The following is a 17,535-nucleotide window of genomic DNA, read 5'->3' as shown; positions in this document are numbered from 1 at the left end:
GTCTAAAATGACATCAAACAAAACGAAAAAGCCGATACCATTATATCTGGTTAAAACCCAAAAAAAGGAGATATTCGACATCCAACGACTCTACAACCTTTGTATTACAGTCGAACCAAAAAAGAAGGCAGAAAGTCCAAGCCAGTGCTTTAGGTGCCAAAGGTACGGACATGCACAGAACAAATGCTCCTTCCCGTGGAGATGCGTGAAGTGCTCAGGAAGTCATAGCAGCAATGACTGCACACTCACCAGAAAAGGTGAAGAGAGAAATGCCGCATGCGTCTTATGTGGAGAAGAGGGCGATCCAGCTAGCTACAACGGATGTAGCGAGTTCAAGTTGGTGACCCGAAAGAAGAATCCCCGAAAATCAGTTGAACAGATAAAGAAGGTAACAAAAACAACAACTTCTGAACAAAAAATTAAGGAAGTAGCGGAGACCCAACCTACAGAGCAGGAAAAGAAGAGGGAGACTCCAAAACCCGTTCAGAAAAAAGAAGGACAGAAGAAGCTTACAATGAAACAGGCTGTGAACAGTCAACAGGAGAAAAAAAAGATATCTGAATCAGCAGATGATTTAGATATCATCACGGAAAAAATTTTCAACAAGATAATGTTGAAAATTGAGAGGGAAATGGAGAAAAAACTCCAAGCATTATTTAGTAAACTGAATTAATGGACCTTGCGGATATTAGGAAGAAATCCCTCAAGATAATCTCGTGAAACATAAGCGGAATCAACACTCGGAAAGCCGAGATAGAACAAATAATATCAGAAAGACAACCTGATATTATAGCCCTACAGGAAACAAGAATAAACCGGAACAGACGACTGAATTTCATGAATTATGACACATATAGATGTGACAGAATTACAAACACCGGAGGAGGAGTAGCAATATTGGTGAGAACAGATCTGAAACACCACTTTAAAAGTAGATCCGACGAAACACAAGGAAAAACCGAAAAAGTGACGATTGTTGCCGAATTAAATCGGCAAAGAGTCGAAATAACCTCGGCGTATAAGCCACCACAAAACAATCTATTGGAAGAAAAGATAAACAACGTGTTGGAAGGATCACACCCGAAAATCTCCATCGGAGATTTCAAGTGTAAATCCCCATTATGGAACAGCATAACAGAGAATAGAAATGGCAAAAAACTCAAGGATTTCGCCGAAAAACAAAATGCCATAGTGATTGGACCAGAGCTACCGACATATCTTGCTTTTGGTAGAGGAATACCAGATGTAATAGATATCGCGATATTGAAAAATATAACTCAAGAATTCTCGATTGGAACTTTGGAAGATGGAACCTCAAACCACAATCCCGTGGAATTGACAATTGGAGAAGAACCAAGAGAAAAACTGCTGGAAATAAGAGAATATACCAATTGGGCTAAATACAGCCATTTAATACAATCGGAAATAACAGAAATTCCAACAATAAGCACTCCAGACGATCTGGAATGTGCGGTTGATAAACTGGAAGAGATTATATTGAAAGCTTACGAAAAAGCACGAGAAGAGTGAAGGGACCAGCACCAAGTCATCCGCATGGCGATACGCCCAAAGAAGTAAAAGATCTTATACAAGAAAATCGAAGACTCAGAAGAATATATAGGATGAACAAAAATGATCTAAATAGAAGGAACCTCAACCGACATAGCCAAGTTCTGAAAAATGCCCTGAAAGATCTAAGAACAAGCAGATGGAACAAAAGGGTTCAAGAACTGAATACAGTCGATCATTGTGCATGGAGAATGCAAAAAGCCTACGACGAGAAAAGACTAAAATTCCACCTTGGCTTATACCAATACCGATAAGGCAGATGCATTGGCGGACTCGATCGAACGAGAATCGAGAATAAATTACAGGATAGACGACGATAATGAAGATTTGGAAGAACTGGTTGAAGAAATGGATGAATTACCAGCGACTGTTGAAATAGACAAGCCAACATCGCCAAATGAAATAAGGGAAATAATTAGAAGTTTGAAGAAGAGGAAAGCTCCCGGAAGCGATAAAAAACGAATGTTATGTTAAAGAAATTACCTAGAAAAGGTATAGCCGCTCTAACAAATATCGCGAATGGAATTATGAGGACAGAACACTACCCAGAAAAATGGAAAAAAGCAGAAGTCATAGTATTCAATAAACCATTCAAAGAGAAGAAGTTTCCACAAAACTACAGACCGATAAGTCTACTGTCGGCGTTAGGAAAAGTAGTAGAAAGAATTATCGCCACGAGGCTAAATGAGGAAACCGAAAGTCTGAAACTAATACCACCAGAACAGTTCGGATTCAGAAGAGAGCATTCAACAGAACAACAATTATTAAGGCTCACAGAGTACATAACAGAGGGATTCCAAAATAAACAAGCTACAGGTCTTGTTTTACTAGACGTCGCCAGAGCATTTGACAGAGTATGGCATGAAGGATTAATATATAAGATGAGATGTGCTGGATATTCGATCAAAATATGCAAGTTGATCAGGAATTATCTCAAAAATAGAAGATTTTACGTGAAAGTGGGAGGAGAATGCTCCTCAACAAGAGATATAGAGGCTGGAGTACCCCAAGGATCAGTACTTGAGCCACTTCTGTACAACATATACATCCACGATATTTCGAAAAATCCAAGAACCATGCTAACGTTATATGCTGACGACACAGGCATAGCAACTCGACACCGCAACCCAGAAGTAATAGAACGAGTTCTACAAGAGACGATTGACAAAACAAATGACTGGTGCATAAAGTGGAAAATCAAGCTCAATGGACTACAGATGAGAAGACTGCGACCCACAACGAAACTGGATGTTGACGGCGAAGAAATCGACTGGAAAAATGAAGCCAAATATTTAGGAATAACGCTTGACAAAGGACTTACTTGGAAAAGTCATATCAAACAAGCAATCGACAAAAGGAAAGCAGCGACGAATAGACTCTATCCTCTGATAGGAAGAAGCCACATGTCGAAAGAGACAAAATTGAAGATAATCAAAGCCGTTGCTAGGCCTCAACTGACTTATGGATCAGTTGCCTGGGGTTTCGCGGCAAAGAGCCATATAAAAAGAATTCAGGCCACTGAAAACAAGTTGCTACGATGTGCAATAGATGCACCTTGGTTTGTCAGGAATAGACAGATTTATATGGACTGATTTAATCGATGTCTTTTATATTCTCACCTGAACCTACCAAATTAATAAATTATTATAAAACACATATTAGTGAAGATCTGGTCCCTGAATCCCTATGCATTTCTTATGGGACTAAAAATCCCGCGTACTTCTCGTCTGTTTTTGGATATTTAGCGAATTTCTTAAGATTTATTTCTGTTGGAATGTGTTCTATGAACCTTTCTTAACAAGATGAAAACAAAATAAAATGGTATATTTTTTTAATAATGGATCAATGTGAAAATGGTCTTCAAGATCCATGAAAGTTTGTCGTAGCTTCATTTCGTTTCTAACCTCTGAAGCTGACATCCTTCTAACGCGCAAGCGTAGCATGTCATTTTCCTTGTTATGTTTCATGATTGACGTATAACAGAAATGATCTACGACATACGAATATATTCCGTATAATAATGTGTTTAATTTTGATTTTAGGAAATATAAAAGTATATAGTATATATATATATATCACCAAAATAGGACATCCGAACAATCCACTATATAACCCAGCCAACGAATACCTTTATGAGAAAACGAAAATAGAACCAATAAGCAGCAGAATACATAAACTAAACAAGAAATTCATCAGTCAACAACATAACATTGATACAATAGAACCACTATCACATAGCATATCTCACCTCGAAAGACCCAAAAGAAAATTACCAGAACAACCTATATTTCAATACCTACTTACAATACCTCTCTCTCTCATAATGAAGGCACCCAATTTTGCCTGTCTTTTTTACTAACATTTACTTCTAGCTAGCGATATTCCATCTTTTGGTTGATTCTTAGGTAGAACAATTTGAATATGGATCTCCCGCCAATTGAGTTATTCTAACCTCACTAATATGGTCTATAGTCATTTCATAGAAATTACAGCAAATTCAACTAAGAACTTTCGAGTTGACAGTAATCACTTAGAGACACAAGGTTTTCACAAGTCATATTTTATGTTGGATATACGAGTAAAAAACTTGTTGTATAATATTTTCAAAATGATCATTTAGCGACGACAGGCAAGAAAAAAAATTATTTTTATCTCTGTGTTTGTATATTTCTATGCGGTTCAGAAGTGACGCATGCCTGTGGTGTATCTACATCATCAACTTCTTTAGTTCAATGATCTACATCTGTCCTCCACCCAATAAGTTTTTTCCAGTTTTTACCTTGTTCCATTTTATATCTTGGACTAATGAAAGTTTCGATGTATTGGATGAAGATTCATGTTTGTACTGCATTTTGTAAATTGTAGCGTATTGCTGTATTTTATGACAGTAAGATTTTGTTCTATATGTATGTCATTTCCTTTATATACATGAGTGTCATTTCAGCCTTATGATGGTATAAGTTTTTTGCCGAAATCGATAGCTGATTAAAGATAATACCTAAAACTAGTCTGTTTTTCTCTCCATATTATAGGACATTTATTCCTCTATATCATGACAACTATCCATATCATAGTAACTAGAAAACTTGTATTACAACAGTTATGGAACTTTTCGAAATCGTCAAAATGACATATGTTCACCGAGTCCTGAATGGTGAATACCATTCATTGTTTCTCTGAAAAAGAACTCGGAATGTGCCATGCGTTTTCTTCTAATTCTTATATAGATGTGGAGATCCCCTCAGTAGACAACAATTTTACAATTGAAATCATTATGAAATGTAATCGACAAGAACCATAATAATTGAAAATTGAACGCGTTCGAGAAATCAATACTCACGCTGAGAATACCGTGAGGTTTGTGTATAGGTACTCCGGCACCAAATAAATCCACCATAAACCTCCTTAAAGTGGAATGAAGCGATTTTGCAGGGTGAATTTCACAAACAGGTAAATGCCAAGACGTTTTTTCACTGAGCAAGACATGAACTCTGTTGGTAGATTTCTTCCTTATCACAACCACAAGACGTAGGAGAATTCTATCATGAGACAACAAACCAACCATAATGTTCTCGTGCCAACCAGAGTTATGTTGTCTGTTTTTGTATTCTCTGTAATGATAAGAAGATGTTACTGTATTGTTTGATATAATATTTTGTCATACATAAACTCAAATTGTTCTGCCGTTAAATAAACAAACTTGAAAAGTTCGACTAGGATGTTTAGAGGACAATATCCCTATGGGAATTCCTTCTTCCTAATACAGAACTTTCAATTCTTTAAATTTATTTTTGCATTCTCCAAAACTCTTACGTTCTTGAGTTTGGGCGGTTCAACTGTCTGTTCAACATCGTCTTTTCACGGTAAGTTCAATTATAACTAATCGAAGTTTAATATTTAAAGGTTGCTTAGCGGTTGCCTGTTTGCACCGGGGAATCATAATCGTTGTTTACTTCAATCATCGATAGGTTTGGCAACACCACTTACAGCATGAAAAATACAAGGTTTATATTAGTGTTCTGTGGTTTCACCCAAACACATCATAGAAGAAGAATTAATAAGAAAAAGAATTCAAAGTTTTGTGACTAAAACTCTGTTGTCAAGGTGCATAAAGAGCCTCCTTTTTTTATTTGTGCAATGTATTTCGATATTCAAAGAATTAACGCGGAATTCAAAGTACCTACATCTAAATGGTCACATGGCATTTCAAACGCCAAACTCCCAAAATTTCCTGGTATCAGCGGCAAATTAAGTACAAGGTCAACCGAACAGTAACAAGGAATTCCAAACAACAAAGTTAGTGACATAAGACTTCCTCTTCTCAGCAGCGAATTAAGGGCATTACCTACTTCCAATGCCTCAGGCCATTTTCAGGTATCAACAACCATACGCTTCAAAGAAGTCCTCCAGACCAATATGAATTCTTTCAGTACCGATTCATCGGCAATACAACGAACAACCATTAAGTATTGTCAATTCTGCGAAAGCGATCAGGGCAACGATAAAAGCCCAGAATTGTTTAAAAAATCCGTGCGAGAGCGAAGCGTTTGTAACCCTTCTGATCCTTCAATAATGCAGGTAGACACTCGCGATTCAGATATTGCATATACGTTGAAATAGACAGAAGAGGTTCAAGAAATTACAGAGTCTGCATTCAGCCACCATGCGTCATCCAGTTCTCGTGGAAAAGAATTTAATCTAAGTACTCCCACGTTAGCTAGCAAGAATCACAAACGTCGAGTTGTCCGGATTCAACAATTGGCAAACCCTTTTAGGCCCAGGTTCACAATATATGGTTAACCCAAAGTTATGTAGTGAGATTACTGGTTAGGAAGCGTTTTACATGTATTGGGTGTTTATTGGTTATTATTTACGAACATCGTGGACGATTATGATGTGAATACTTATAGTAGTGATGAGGAAACAGTGAGGCCCAGAAGATTTTGAGCTAGGAGGAATTATTTTGAGGAATATGTCGATCTGGATTTCTTCTGTAGATTCAGAAATACAGTGGAAAGGAAGACATTTGGAAGCGAAGAATCGCAGCTCCTTCAATGAGAATATTAAAAGTATAGATGCAAGCAATGATTAAGTCCACAGTTTTTTTTACATAACATAACTTGTAATGAAAATGAAGGACAACCTCCTTCAAGAGGAGAAGAAGAAGCAATGAATTTATATCAAAATGTTGCTGTGCCCCCTATAGGGGATTAAGAATTATTTTCAAATAATAGAACTAGAAGAACAAGACTGAATCTTATTAATAGTTATTATGCAAGTATGTCAAATCAGAGTGATGAAATTTGAATTTTTGAAATAGATCAAAGCATTTCACTTCAAACTCAAATAATCAAAAAAAAAGGCTTTTGAAGAATTGTTGAGGAAGATACCTCATAGATAGATATAAATTATTTGAGAAACTTCAAGTTATAAATTCAAAACTCAATTTTGTTTGAACTTTTCAATAAAGTAATAATTTCTATTGGTCCAGCACAGTTGCACTGTTTATCCTTATTTCGTACAAGAAAAAACGAACGCTTCAGCTTCACTTGAATCAAAATCCAAATGAAAAATAACCTCTAGGCAATTATGAAACTCAAGTCGACACAGAACATCAAATATTCGTATGGTACTCATACGTTTTATTCGTTTTCTGTAATATTCATAAGAATTTCTAAAGTTCTTGTTTCACAGAAATACGAAATGTTAGTAATAAATAACCCAAAAGTAAATATATCGTACACGAAAAACATTACCAACCCTCAGAAAACAATTTTAACTGATGGTCATATAACCATCACTCATTTTTTTGTTGTGAAACGAGCAGCTTTTTAAACCTTGGGTTAACTCACAGGTAGTGGTTAGCAAACCACCACTGGTTACCAATGATTGTGAAACAGAATTTTTGATTTAACCACTGGTCACTACATAACTTATATATTGTAAAACTGGGCCTTAGTGGGAACCAACCGAAGGTTAAAGAAAATACGGTCATTCCATCTAGGCGGCTACCCTTTGATTGTGCCACTAATTCCTCATGGTTCATTGCTAAGCAATAAATCCATTAGTCATCGGGTAGTCCAGTTATTACTGTCTAGAGATGTTCTAGTTCTCAACATTCAATCTCCCTCCTTTCATCCGACCAATTCTTGCGCTTCAAGATCCCCTTTTGTTCCTACACGAATTAAATCGAATTCGTTATAGCTGGTTCAAATTTTCAAGAAATATCGCTAAAATCGTGAATTAGTTTTTATTTTCAATCCCTTATTTCAATTGTTCGTTGCATTGGGCGCAAATATTCATTCTTCGAATTGTCCGGCATTCTGCACCTGATAACGCGTTTTTTTCCCTGGAACCGTAGTTACCTTTTCCTAACTCCCCTCGGAAACGGTACCATCAAAATGGGTTACATGTCAGTTTCCGACTGACATTCATTGCTGAAGATTGCCAGGCTTTTACCGCGCATACATGATATCACTGAATGAATCTCACGATCCTTCCATCAGCGTAAGTTACTACCTGAATTGAAAAGCAACATAATTCAAGATTGGCTCCTATTCCTATACCACCGCACTAAAGTTAGTGCTTTGGTGAAACTTTGGGAAGCTCTGCTATTTGCTGTTAAAAACATCACAACGTTTTTCTATGCGTACGATTGCATCGCTCGAGAATAGCAGCCCTGGAAGAAAGCGGCCGCGATCCTTCTCGATCCAAGAAGGGCCGGACTGGTTACACTGTCCGCTGCTTAAGCCTGTTCTGTCCCAGAACAGATTCCGTGAATTTCTCCGGGGACCGTGGCGAAACCTGCACTCATCATCATTCCTACAGAAGCCTTTCTGATAGAAGTAGCACTCCACAGTTTTTCTAGGCTCCTTGGTTTGCTTTGGGTTAAAATTGCATACTAGGATCCGTATACAAGTCTCCTGAAATACCACCTCCAGAACGCTTCGCACAACCCGCGAATTCAGCTGGTCCAATCCGCAACCGAGCTTGGGAACAGCTAATTTCCTAACTCCAAAGCGTTGAAGGTCTTTCAAGCTATGTAGTGCACTCCATAGATTCTGATAGGTTAGCTTCTGATCGAAATGTTGCTTGGTGACTAGGTAATAAATGAACCGAACTTCAGCCTTCAATTTCAAATCTTTTCCGATTCTTGGCTGCTGTTGCAATAGTTCTTCCTGACGTCCAAATTTATTTCTGAATACTCTTGCTATACCTCGCTACACAATAAGCGAGATAGTATTCCTCAGAAACTGTAAAGAGGTCTTGATGTACTTCCTGTGTGACGCCGATCCGTGCAACGCGTGTCTCACCATAGCAATCTATAAACCTCTGGTAATCAGTGCTACCTTGCACTGGAGCTTCCACAAGACGTACCTCTTCTTCGTTCTGCGCGTACGGGGCTAATCGGTTGAAATGGACGACCTTCGGTTTTTCTATGGGGAGCTTCCTTATCCTGGAAACTACATTATTTATCTTCTTGATTACTTCATACGGCTCCTCCCACTGTTTCTGCAGCTTCGGAGAAAAACCTTCCCTCCTTTGTGGATTATGTAGCCACACCAAATCTCCAGCGGTGAACCCACCTTCAATAGCCTTGATGTCGTAGCGCATTTTCATTCGTTCACTTGCTTGCTGCATTTGATTGCGCACCTTGTCATGAATGTAATCCAGCATTCCGAGTCATTCGCTTGACAAGAGAAGACGTGCTACAGTGCTCCTAGTGCTATAAAAGAGAAAGCGGACGAGAAAGTCGAAGTGTCACAGTGCCGTAAAAGAGAAAGCGGAGGTGAAAGTGCCCACTAACCAAGCTACGGAATATTTGATTCTGTCTGTGAAGTTTGTGTAGGTTCTATATTTGTTATCGGAATTTTAATTCGTTAAAATTTTCAAAGTTGGTGTTCATCCTAAGTGTCCAGAGAATTTTCTCGTTGGTACTGCAGAAAACATCAGGTGAGCTTATTTTTCGTATCTCTTTTCTGATTTTTATCATAGCGTATAAAACATTCGGCTTTATACCATAGTTTTATATTAGACTATTTTAGAGAAGATTTCTGAATATTTTATTATTTTCAAATTATTTGATATTTTGAGATTTTTGATTATAAAACCATGTCGGAAACCTCAGATAATGAGGGTTCCTACATGGAAGCGACCGATGCTGAAGAGTTCAGCGAAGGCGAACAGGAGGAGCTTGTAAAGCTCAGAGAAGAAAATGGGCAGTTGAAAGCTCAAATAGTCAAACTGACTGAAACTGTGTCACAGTTGGTCGGTGAGATGCGCCTCTTGAGGGAGGAAATGACCCGCAATAATATGACAAAATCTCCCACTTACGCCGCAATCACAAAGCCGGTAGCGGGTTCCAAGAATAATTCCCTTATAGGAATTGTTTCACAACCCGAAACAAGGAAAAATGATTCAACGCAGGTCGCGAAGACGGTATAAAAATCATCGCGTCAACCGTAGATGATTTTAGAAAAATCACTACATTCTTCGAGCAGCATGGTAAAGAATTTTTTACCTACCAAATGGAGGAGGAGAAGAAGATATATGCCGTTATTAGGCATTTACCAATCGACGCTGATCTTGCGTTGATTAAGGACGACCTGATATTCCAGGGAATAACAGGTCCAGAATGACATCGAACAAGACAAAGAAACAAATACCTCTCTACCTGGTTAAAACCCAGAAAAAGGAAATATTCGAAGTGAAGCGACTCTACAACCTCTGTATTGTGGTTGAGCATAAAAAGAGGCCTGAAAGTCCAAGCCAGTGCTTTAGGTGCCAAAGGTACGGACATGCACAAAACAAATGCTCCTTCCCGTGGAGATGCGTGAAGTGCTCAGGAAGCCACAGCAGCAATGACTGCACACTCACCAGAAAAGGTGAAGAGAGAAATGCCACATGCGTCTTATGTGGAGAAGAGGGGCCATCCAGCTAGCTACAAAGGATGTAGCGAGTTCAAGTTGGTGACCAGAAAGAAAAATTCCCGAAAATCAGTTGAACAGAAAAAGAAGGTAACAAAAACAACAACTTCTGAACAAAAAATTCAGGAAGTAGCGAAGACCCAACCTACAGAGCAGGAAAAGAAGAGGGAGACTCCAAAACCCGTCCAGAAAAAAGAAGGACAGAAAAAGCTTACAATGAAACAAGCTGTGAACAGTCAACAAGAGAAGAAAAAGATATCTGAATCAGCCGATGATTTAGATATCTTCACGGAAAAAATTTTCAACAAGATAATGTTGAAAATTGAGAGGGAAATGGAGAAAAAACTCCAAGCATTATTCAGTAAACTGAATTAATGGACCTTACGGATATTAGGAAGAAATCCCTCAAGATAATCTCGTGGAACATAAACGGGATCAACACTCGGAAAGCCGAGATAGAACAAATAATATCAGAAAGACAACCTGATATTATAGCCCTACAGGAAACAAGAATAAACCGGAACAGAAGACTGAATTTCATGAATTATGAAACATATAGATGTGACAGAATTACAAACACCGGAGGAGGAGTAGCAATATTGGTGAGAACAGATCTGAAACACTACTTTAAAAGTAGATTCGACGAAACACAAGGAAAAACAGAAAAAGTGACGATTGTTGTCGAATTAAATCGGCAAAGAGTCGAAATAACCTCGGCGTATAAGCCACCACAAAACAATCTATTGGAAGAAGAGATAAACAACATGTTGGAAGGATCAAACCCGAAAATCTCCATCGGAGATTTCAACTGTAAATAACCATTATGGAATAGCATAACAGAGAATAGAAATGGCAAAAAACTCAAGGATTTCGCCGAAAAACAAAATGCCATAGTTATTGGACCAGAGCTACCGACATATCTTGCTTTTGGAAGAGGAATACCAGATGTAATAGATATCGCGATATTGAAAAATATAACTCAAGAATTCTCGATTGAAACTTTGGAAGATGGAACCTCAAACCACAATCCCGTGGAATTGACAAATGGAGAAGAACCAAGAGAAAAACTGCTGGAAATAAAAGAATATACCAATTGGACTAAATACAGCCATTTATTACAATCGGAAATAACAGAAATTTCAACAATAAACACTCCAGACGATCTGGAATGTGCGGTTGATAAACTGGAAGAGAGTATATTGAAAGCTTACGAAAAAAGCACGAGAAGAGTGAAGAGACCAGCTCCAAGTCATCCGCATGGCGATACGCCTAAAGAAGTAAAAGATCTTATACAAGAAAATCGAAGACTCAGAAGAATATATAGGATGAATAAAAATGATCTAAATAGAAGGAACCTCAACCGACATAGCCAAGTTCTGAAAAATGCCCTGAAAGATCTAAGAACAAGCAGATGGAACAAAAAGGTACAAGAACTGAATACAATCGATCATTCTGCATGGAGAATGCAAAAAAGCCTACGAGGAGAAAAAAACTAAAATTCCACCCCTACACGGAGAAAGGGGAATGGCTTATACTAAGCATGGGCAAACTACGGCCCGCGGGCCAGGTCCTGCCCACGTGAAAGTCTAATCCGGCCCGCGTCAAGATTTTGAAACAATCACCAGTATTTTTGTTTTCTAAGTTTGACCGCCTGATAAGGAAAAGCAATGTCACCTAATACCGAGTTGTCTCAAAGCGTAAGTTGCGTACTGTTTATTATCATCTTAAAATGTTGAAGATTATACATCGAAGGCGACAAATTAGCTGGAAACGTATTAGGTGGAAGAAGGACTGATAAATGGGGGCGTCATGGCTGCTGAAGTGAACCAAGTCCATGCAGCCTAGTTTTGGGATACATGACTTAGGTTAGAATATAAGCATATACTTACATTCACTTTACACAAATCTAAAGAAGTCATTTTTGAATTAATTGGTGATAAACAACTTCTATGTCATGTATCTCAAAACTAAGCTGCATGGACTTGGTTCACTTCAGCCCTGAATCCCTCAAATAAAAGTCCACCAATTTGTTATTCCAATTGCATAGTTGTGCTCGTGGCTCAGCCTTAGTACTGCGTGTGTATCTGGCAATGCTGGCATTATTTCTTGTAATCCCCAGAAAAAGCAAAAGTCGCCAAATCTCCTTCGATGTTCCAACGACTGCATCACAGAACACAAATAGTGATGCATGGAATCCAAAACTTGCAACGAACGGTTTGTTGCTGAGCTCCAAACATGAAGGCAGTATTCAAGTGTGATTAATACATGAAAATTTATTCATTTATTGGCTTCTGCGTAGTTTGAATTGATTAAGAAACGGTTTCCTTCTAAATGAAAATTTTTGAGCTTTAAGAACGGTATTAATTATTGGATCTAACATTAATTTTAGTTTAGCAAAGTTTGCGCGCAACTTAGCATAGTTGTAGTGTTCTAGTTCTCTCAATTCTAAACTAAATTATTTTGGATTTGCTTGGGACCTCGAGTTATAGCAGTCAACAGCACGGTTACTGAGATGATGATATTATGCTCGTGGTGGTTAGTAACGAATCAAGCATTAAAATTTTCGTTTGGTTCGTTGTCAACGTCTGTGTAATTCGAAGTATTTTTGACTTTTTGATTTTCATTGATGAGAGCAACAAGATAATCACATATTTTTCAAAAATTTCAAGAAACAAAAAATCACGTCCTTCAAAGTACCTTTGACTAATATTTACAACATTACTACTGGAGGGAGGAACACCAAATATGACGGGCGGAATCTGGTATCGTAGGCATATTTAATGAATAATCATAATATCTCGGGAACAACTGCATATTGTTATGTGAACTGGTGTTTTCCACTCTGAAACTATGAATAGCAGCGTAAGCAACCGACTATAAATGTGGCTACAGATTACTCTAACGTGACGTGGGCCTATGTCATAATGCGCATGATTCAAAAATCTAACATCGGATTTTGCGCGGAAGCGTTCAATGTGGGAACGTGGGAATGCACGTGTCAACGTCACATCTGACTAATTTAACGCTTCCGCAAAAAATCCTATATTAGATTTTCGAATAATGCGCATTATGACTTGGGCCCACGTCACGTCAGAGTAATCTGTTGGCACCTTTAGTGACCAGCTTTTAGCATCATCACGGCCAATTTCTACCAGAGTATGGACAATTCTTAGAAGCTCAATCACAGTTTCATTTTTCACATACTCTTTCGTATCCTACCGAACAATAATTAATTTTTGTAATTTTTTTTACTTTTCTAGGATGTTAGTCATGTTTGATGTAAAAATCGAAAAAAAGTTAATCACTTGTAAAAATGTGTATTTTTTTTGGCCCGTCTAGGTAATTTTTCATTTTATCTGGCCCTCCCCTCAAAAAGTTTGCCCATGCCTGGCTTATACCAATACTGATAAGGCAGATGCATTGGCGGACTCAATCGAACGAGAATCGAGAATAAATTACAGGATAGACGACGATAATGAAGATTTGGAAGAACTGGTTGAAGAAAATGATGAAGAAATGGATGAATTACCAGCGACTGCTGAAATAGACAAGCCAACATCGCCAAATGAAATCAGGGAAATAATTAGAAGTTTGAAGAAGAGGAAAGCTCCCGGAAGCGATAAAATAACGAATGTTATGTTAAAGAAATTACCTAGAAAAGGTATAGCCGCTCTAACAAATATCGCGAATGGAATTATGAGGACAGAACACTACCCAGAAAAATGGAAAACAGCAGAAGTCATAGTATTCAACAAACCATTCAAAGAGAAGAAGTTTCCACAAAACTACAGACCGATAAGTCTACTGTCGGCTTTAGGAAAAGTAGTAGAAAGAATTATCGCCACGAGGCTAAATGAGGAAACCGAAAATCTGAAACTAATTCCACCAGAACAGTTCGGATTCAGAAGAGAGCATTCAATAGAACAACAATTATTAAGGCTCACAGAGTACATAACAGAGGGATTCCAAAATAAACAAGCTACAAGTCTTGTTTTACTAGACGTCGCCAGAGCATTCGACAGAGTATGGCATGAAGGATTAATATATAAGATGAGATGTGCTGGATATTCGATCAAAATATGCAAGTTGATACGGAATTATCTCAAAAATAAAAGATTTTACGTGAAAGTGGGAGGAGAATGCTCCTCAACAAGAGATATAGAGGCTGGAGTACCCCAAGGATCAGTACTTGGGCCACTTCTGTACAACATATACATTCACGATATTCCGAAAAATCCAAGAACCATGCTAAAGTTATATGCTGACGACACAGGCATAGCAACTCGACACCGAAATCCTGAAATAATAGAACGAGTTCTACAAGAGTCGATTGACGAAACAAATGACTGGTGCATAAAGTGGAAAATCAAGCTCAATGGACAAAAGAGCCAAGCAATATTACTACAGAAGAGAAGACTGCGACCCACAACGAAACTGGATGTTGACGGCGAAGAAATCGATTGGAAAAATGAAGCCAAATATTTAGGAATAACACTTGACAAAGGACAAGTCATATCAAAGGACAAGTCATATCAAACAAGCAATCGACAAAACGAAAGCAGCGATGAATAGACTCTATCCTCTGATAGGAAGAAGAAGCCACATGTCGAAAGAGACAAAATTGAAGATAATCAAAGCCGTTGCTAGGCCTCAACTGACTTATGGATCAGTTGCCTGGGGTTTCGCGGCAAAGAGCCATATCAAAAGAATTCAGGCCACTGAAAACAAGCTGCTACGATGTGCAATAGATGCACCTTGGTTTGTCAGGAATAGACAGATTTATAAGGACCTGAAATGGGAAACCATAACGGAATTCATGAACAGAAAAGCAGAGAAATTATTCGAAACAGCGAAAAACCATCCGAATCAAGAACTCAGGAGAATAGTGGACTACGACCCAGAGGAAGACAAGAGGAGAATGCGAATTTACCGAAGGAGACCAAGAGATCAATTAAAAAGAGATTAAAATAACAACAGAAACTTATTGAAAAATTCAATAAAGTGTTAATCCAATAGAGGATAAACACATAAATCCCAGCACGATAGTGTGCGAGAAGAAAACCGACCAAGAGATGAACGGTTTATAGGCAAATGCCCGGAACCAAAATTCAAGAAGCAGTAGGGTTTTTAGTGGGTCTCGAGCTCAGGAGAGTGAGAAACCCCACACTGTTCCCCCTCAGGAGATGAGGGTGGTTCGTCTGAATGTAATCCAGCTTGTTCCTCAATTTACTAACGTAGTCCTTCCCATCTACGTCTTCTCCAGGCAGCCTTATTTCTCGGCCGAACATTACACTGGATGGAGTTTTCTTGGTAGATTCTTGAACCGAAGATCTATATTATAGATAAGATAGATAAGATATATATTATTATTATTATTATTATTATTATATATGGCATGGTGAAAAGATGTAAATATTCATCCCAGTCCCGCTGGTGATCAGAAACTACTTTGGCTAGATGTTATCCCATGGTCCGATTCATTCGTTCGACCATGCCATCTGATTGTGGATGAAGAGGTGAAGTCCTTGTTTTGTGAATCCCCAATTTCCTGCATACTTCTTGGAATAACTTCGATTCAAAATTTCGGCATTGATCACAATGCAGCTCTAGAGGTATTCCAAATCTGCAGAAGAATTCTTTAACCAGTTTACCAGCTACCGTACATTCCTCTTGATTAGGTATACCGTAGGCTTCCACCCATTTTGTGAAATGACCCATCGCCAGACGCCTGTGAGGCACCTTATCGAACGCCCTAGAAAAAAGTATATCACGTCAACAGGTGATCCAGAGTCCAAGGCCTTAGTCCATTCGGCAACGTACGAGAGGAGGTTCGTTGTTGTGGAATGCATCTAGCATTCTGGAAACTAAAGGGCAGAGTATTTCAAAATCACGACCTCAATCTGAAGACCAAGACAGCTGTTTACAAAGCAGTGGTCCTCCCAACGCTTCTTTATGGAAGCGAAAGCTGAACACCCTACAGGAGACATATTAAGCAGCTTGAACAAACGCAACAACGTCATCTAAGACAATTAATGCACATCAGATGGTTTCACAAAGTTTCAAATGCAGAGGCCTTGCAGCGCGCGAGTTGTACAACAATTGAGACTCAAGTAACGAGAGCCCAACTCAGAAGGAAATTAGGGTTTGATAGCACCGATTTTTTTTCAATCTTTTAGTAGTTTTTTCTGGGTAACGGGATACAGCAATGAATGAATGAAAATAAATAAGGCAGCAGTCCAACAATGGTAGTTGAACAACAGAATAACCCTCTGGAGAAACACTCCTGGACTTACTCAGTTAAAGAAATTCGTGATGATTTCACCGACCAACAACAGAAAACTGCTAAAGCTGTCACGAGCTGAGCTTCGGGTGGTAGGTCACTGTACAAATATCATTTATACCGTATAGGACAATCAGCAGATGAGATTTGTAGGCTCTGTTGATCAGAAGCAGAAACAGCTAAACACATGGTATGCAAGTGTCCAGAGCTGGCGGACCTAAGAACCACTCATATGGGGAAACCGTTCCTTTATACTCACGAGGTAACAGCCAAGGCCTCTAAGGATGTTGTCGGTTTTATCAAAACCATTGACGACCTTCTTGGATTCCTATGAATGAGTAGGCTAAAGAACAAAAGATCTACATGGTCGCAGTTACCGAAAGACTTATCGAGCCAAAACGATTCCGGTTCGAATAATTATAAGCTGTATTCGGGTTCGGCTTTCGGACAGTCCGAGAATGGTTCTAGAACTGCGCAATTCTCGGACAATTTCTCGGACCGTCCAAAAGTCGAACCCGAATACAGCCATAATCATAAGGAACAACGAACATATGGCCTTCATGTTCCAATGGATCACAATGGGGGCAGGAATAAAGCACGGGCAAACAATAGACCAAGAAAACGAAAGGCTGATTCGTGAATCTCAAAAGCACTGGAACAATTTGTTTGAGAAATTGAGTGATATTCATCAATTTCTTAGCCTCTAATAATCTGGCGTTTAGAGGTCACAGAAAGTACTCAAGACAGATGGGGACATAA

General features: G+C 38.6%; 1 protein-coding gene across 1 annotated transcript in view; it reads right to left on the bottom strand.

Annotated features, from left to right (window-relative positions):
* LOC123315828 (8-oxo-dGDP phosphatase NUDT18) overlaps positions 1-17,535 on the bottom strand; it is a 60,554-nt gene that overhangs the window by 6,267 nt on the left and 36,752 nt on the right. Inside the window, exon 3 of the mRNA XM_044901703.1 lies at positions 4,910-5,180. Coding sequence (XP_044757638.1) covers positions 4,910-5,180 — 271 coding nt within the window. The remainder of the gene's footprint in view (positions 1-4,909; positions 5,181-17,535) is intronic.

Source organism: Coccinella septempunctata, chromosome 6 (assembly GCF_907165205.1).
Source record: "Coccinella septempunctata chromosome 6, icCocSept1.1, whole genome shotgun sequence".
Taxonomy (NCBI): Eukaryota; Metazoa; Arthropoda; class Insecta; order Coleoptera; family Coccinellidae; genus Coccinella; species Coccinella septempunctata.
Note: the sequence above shows the minus strand (reverse complement) of the source record. Positions and strands in the feature narration are given on the sequence as shown.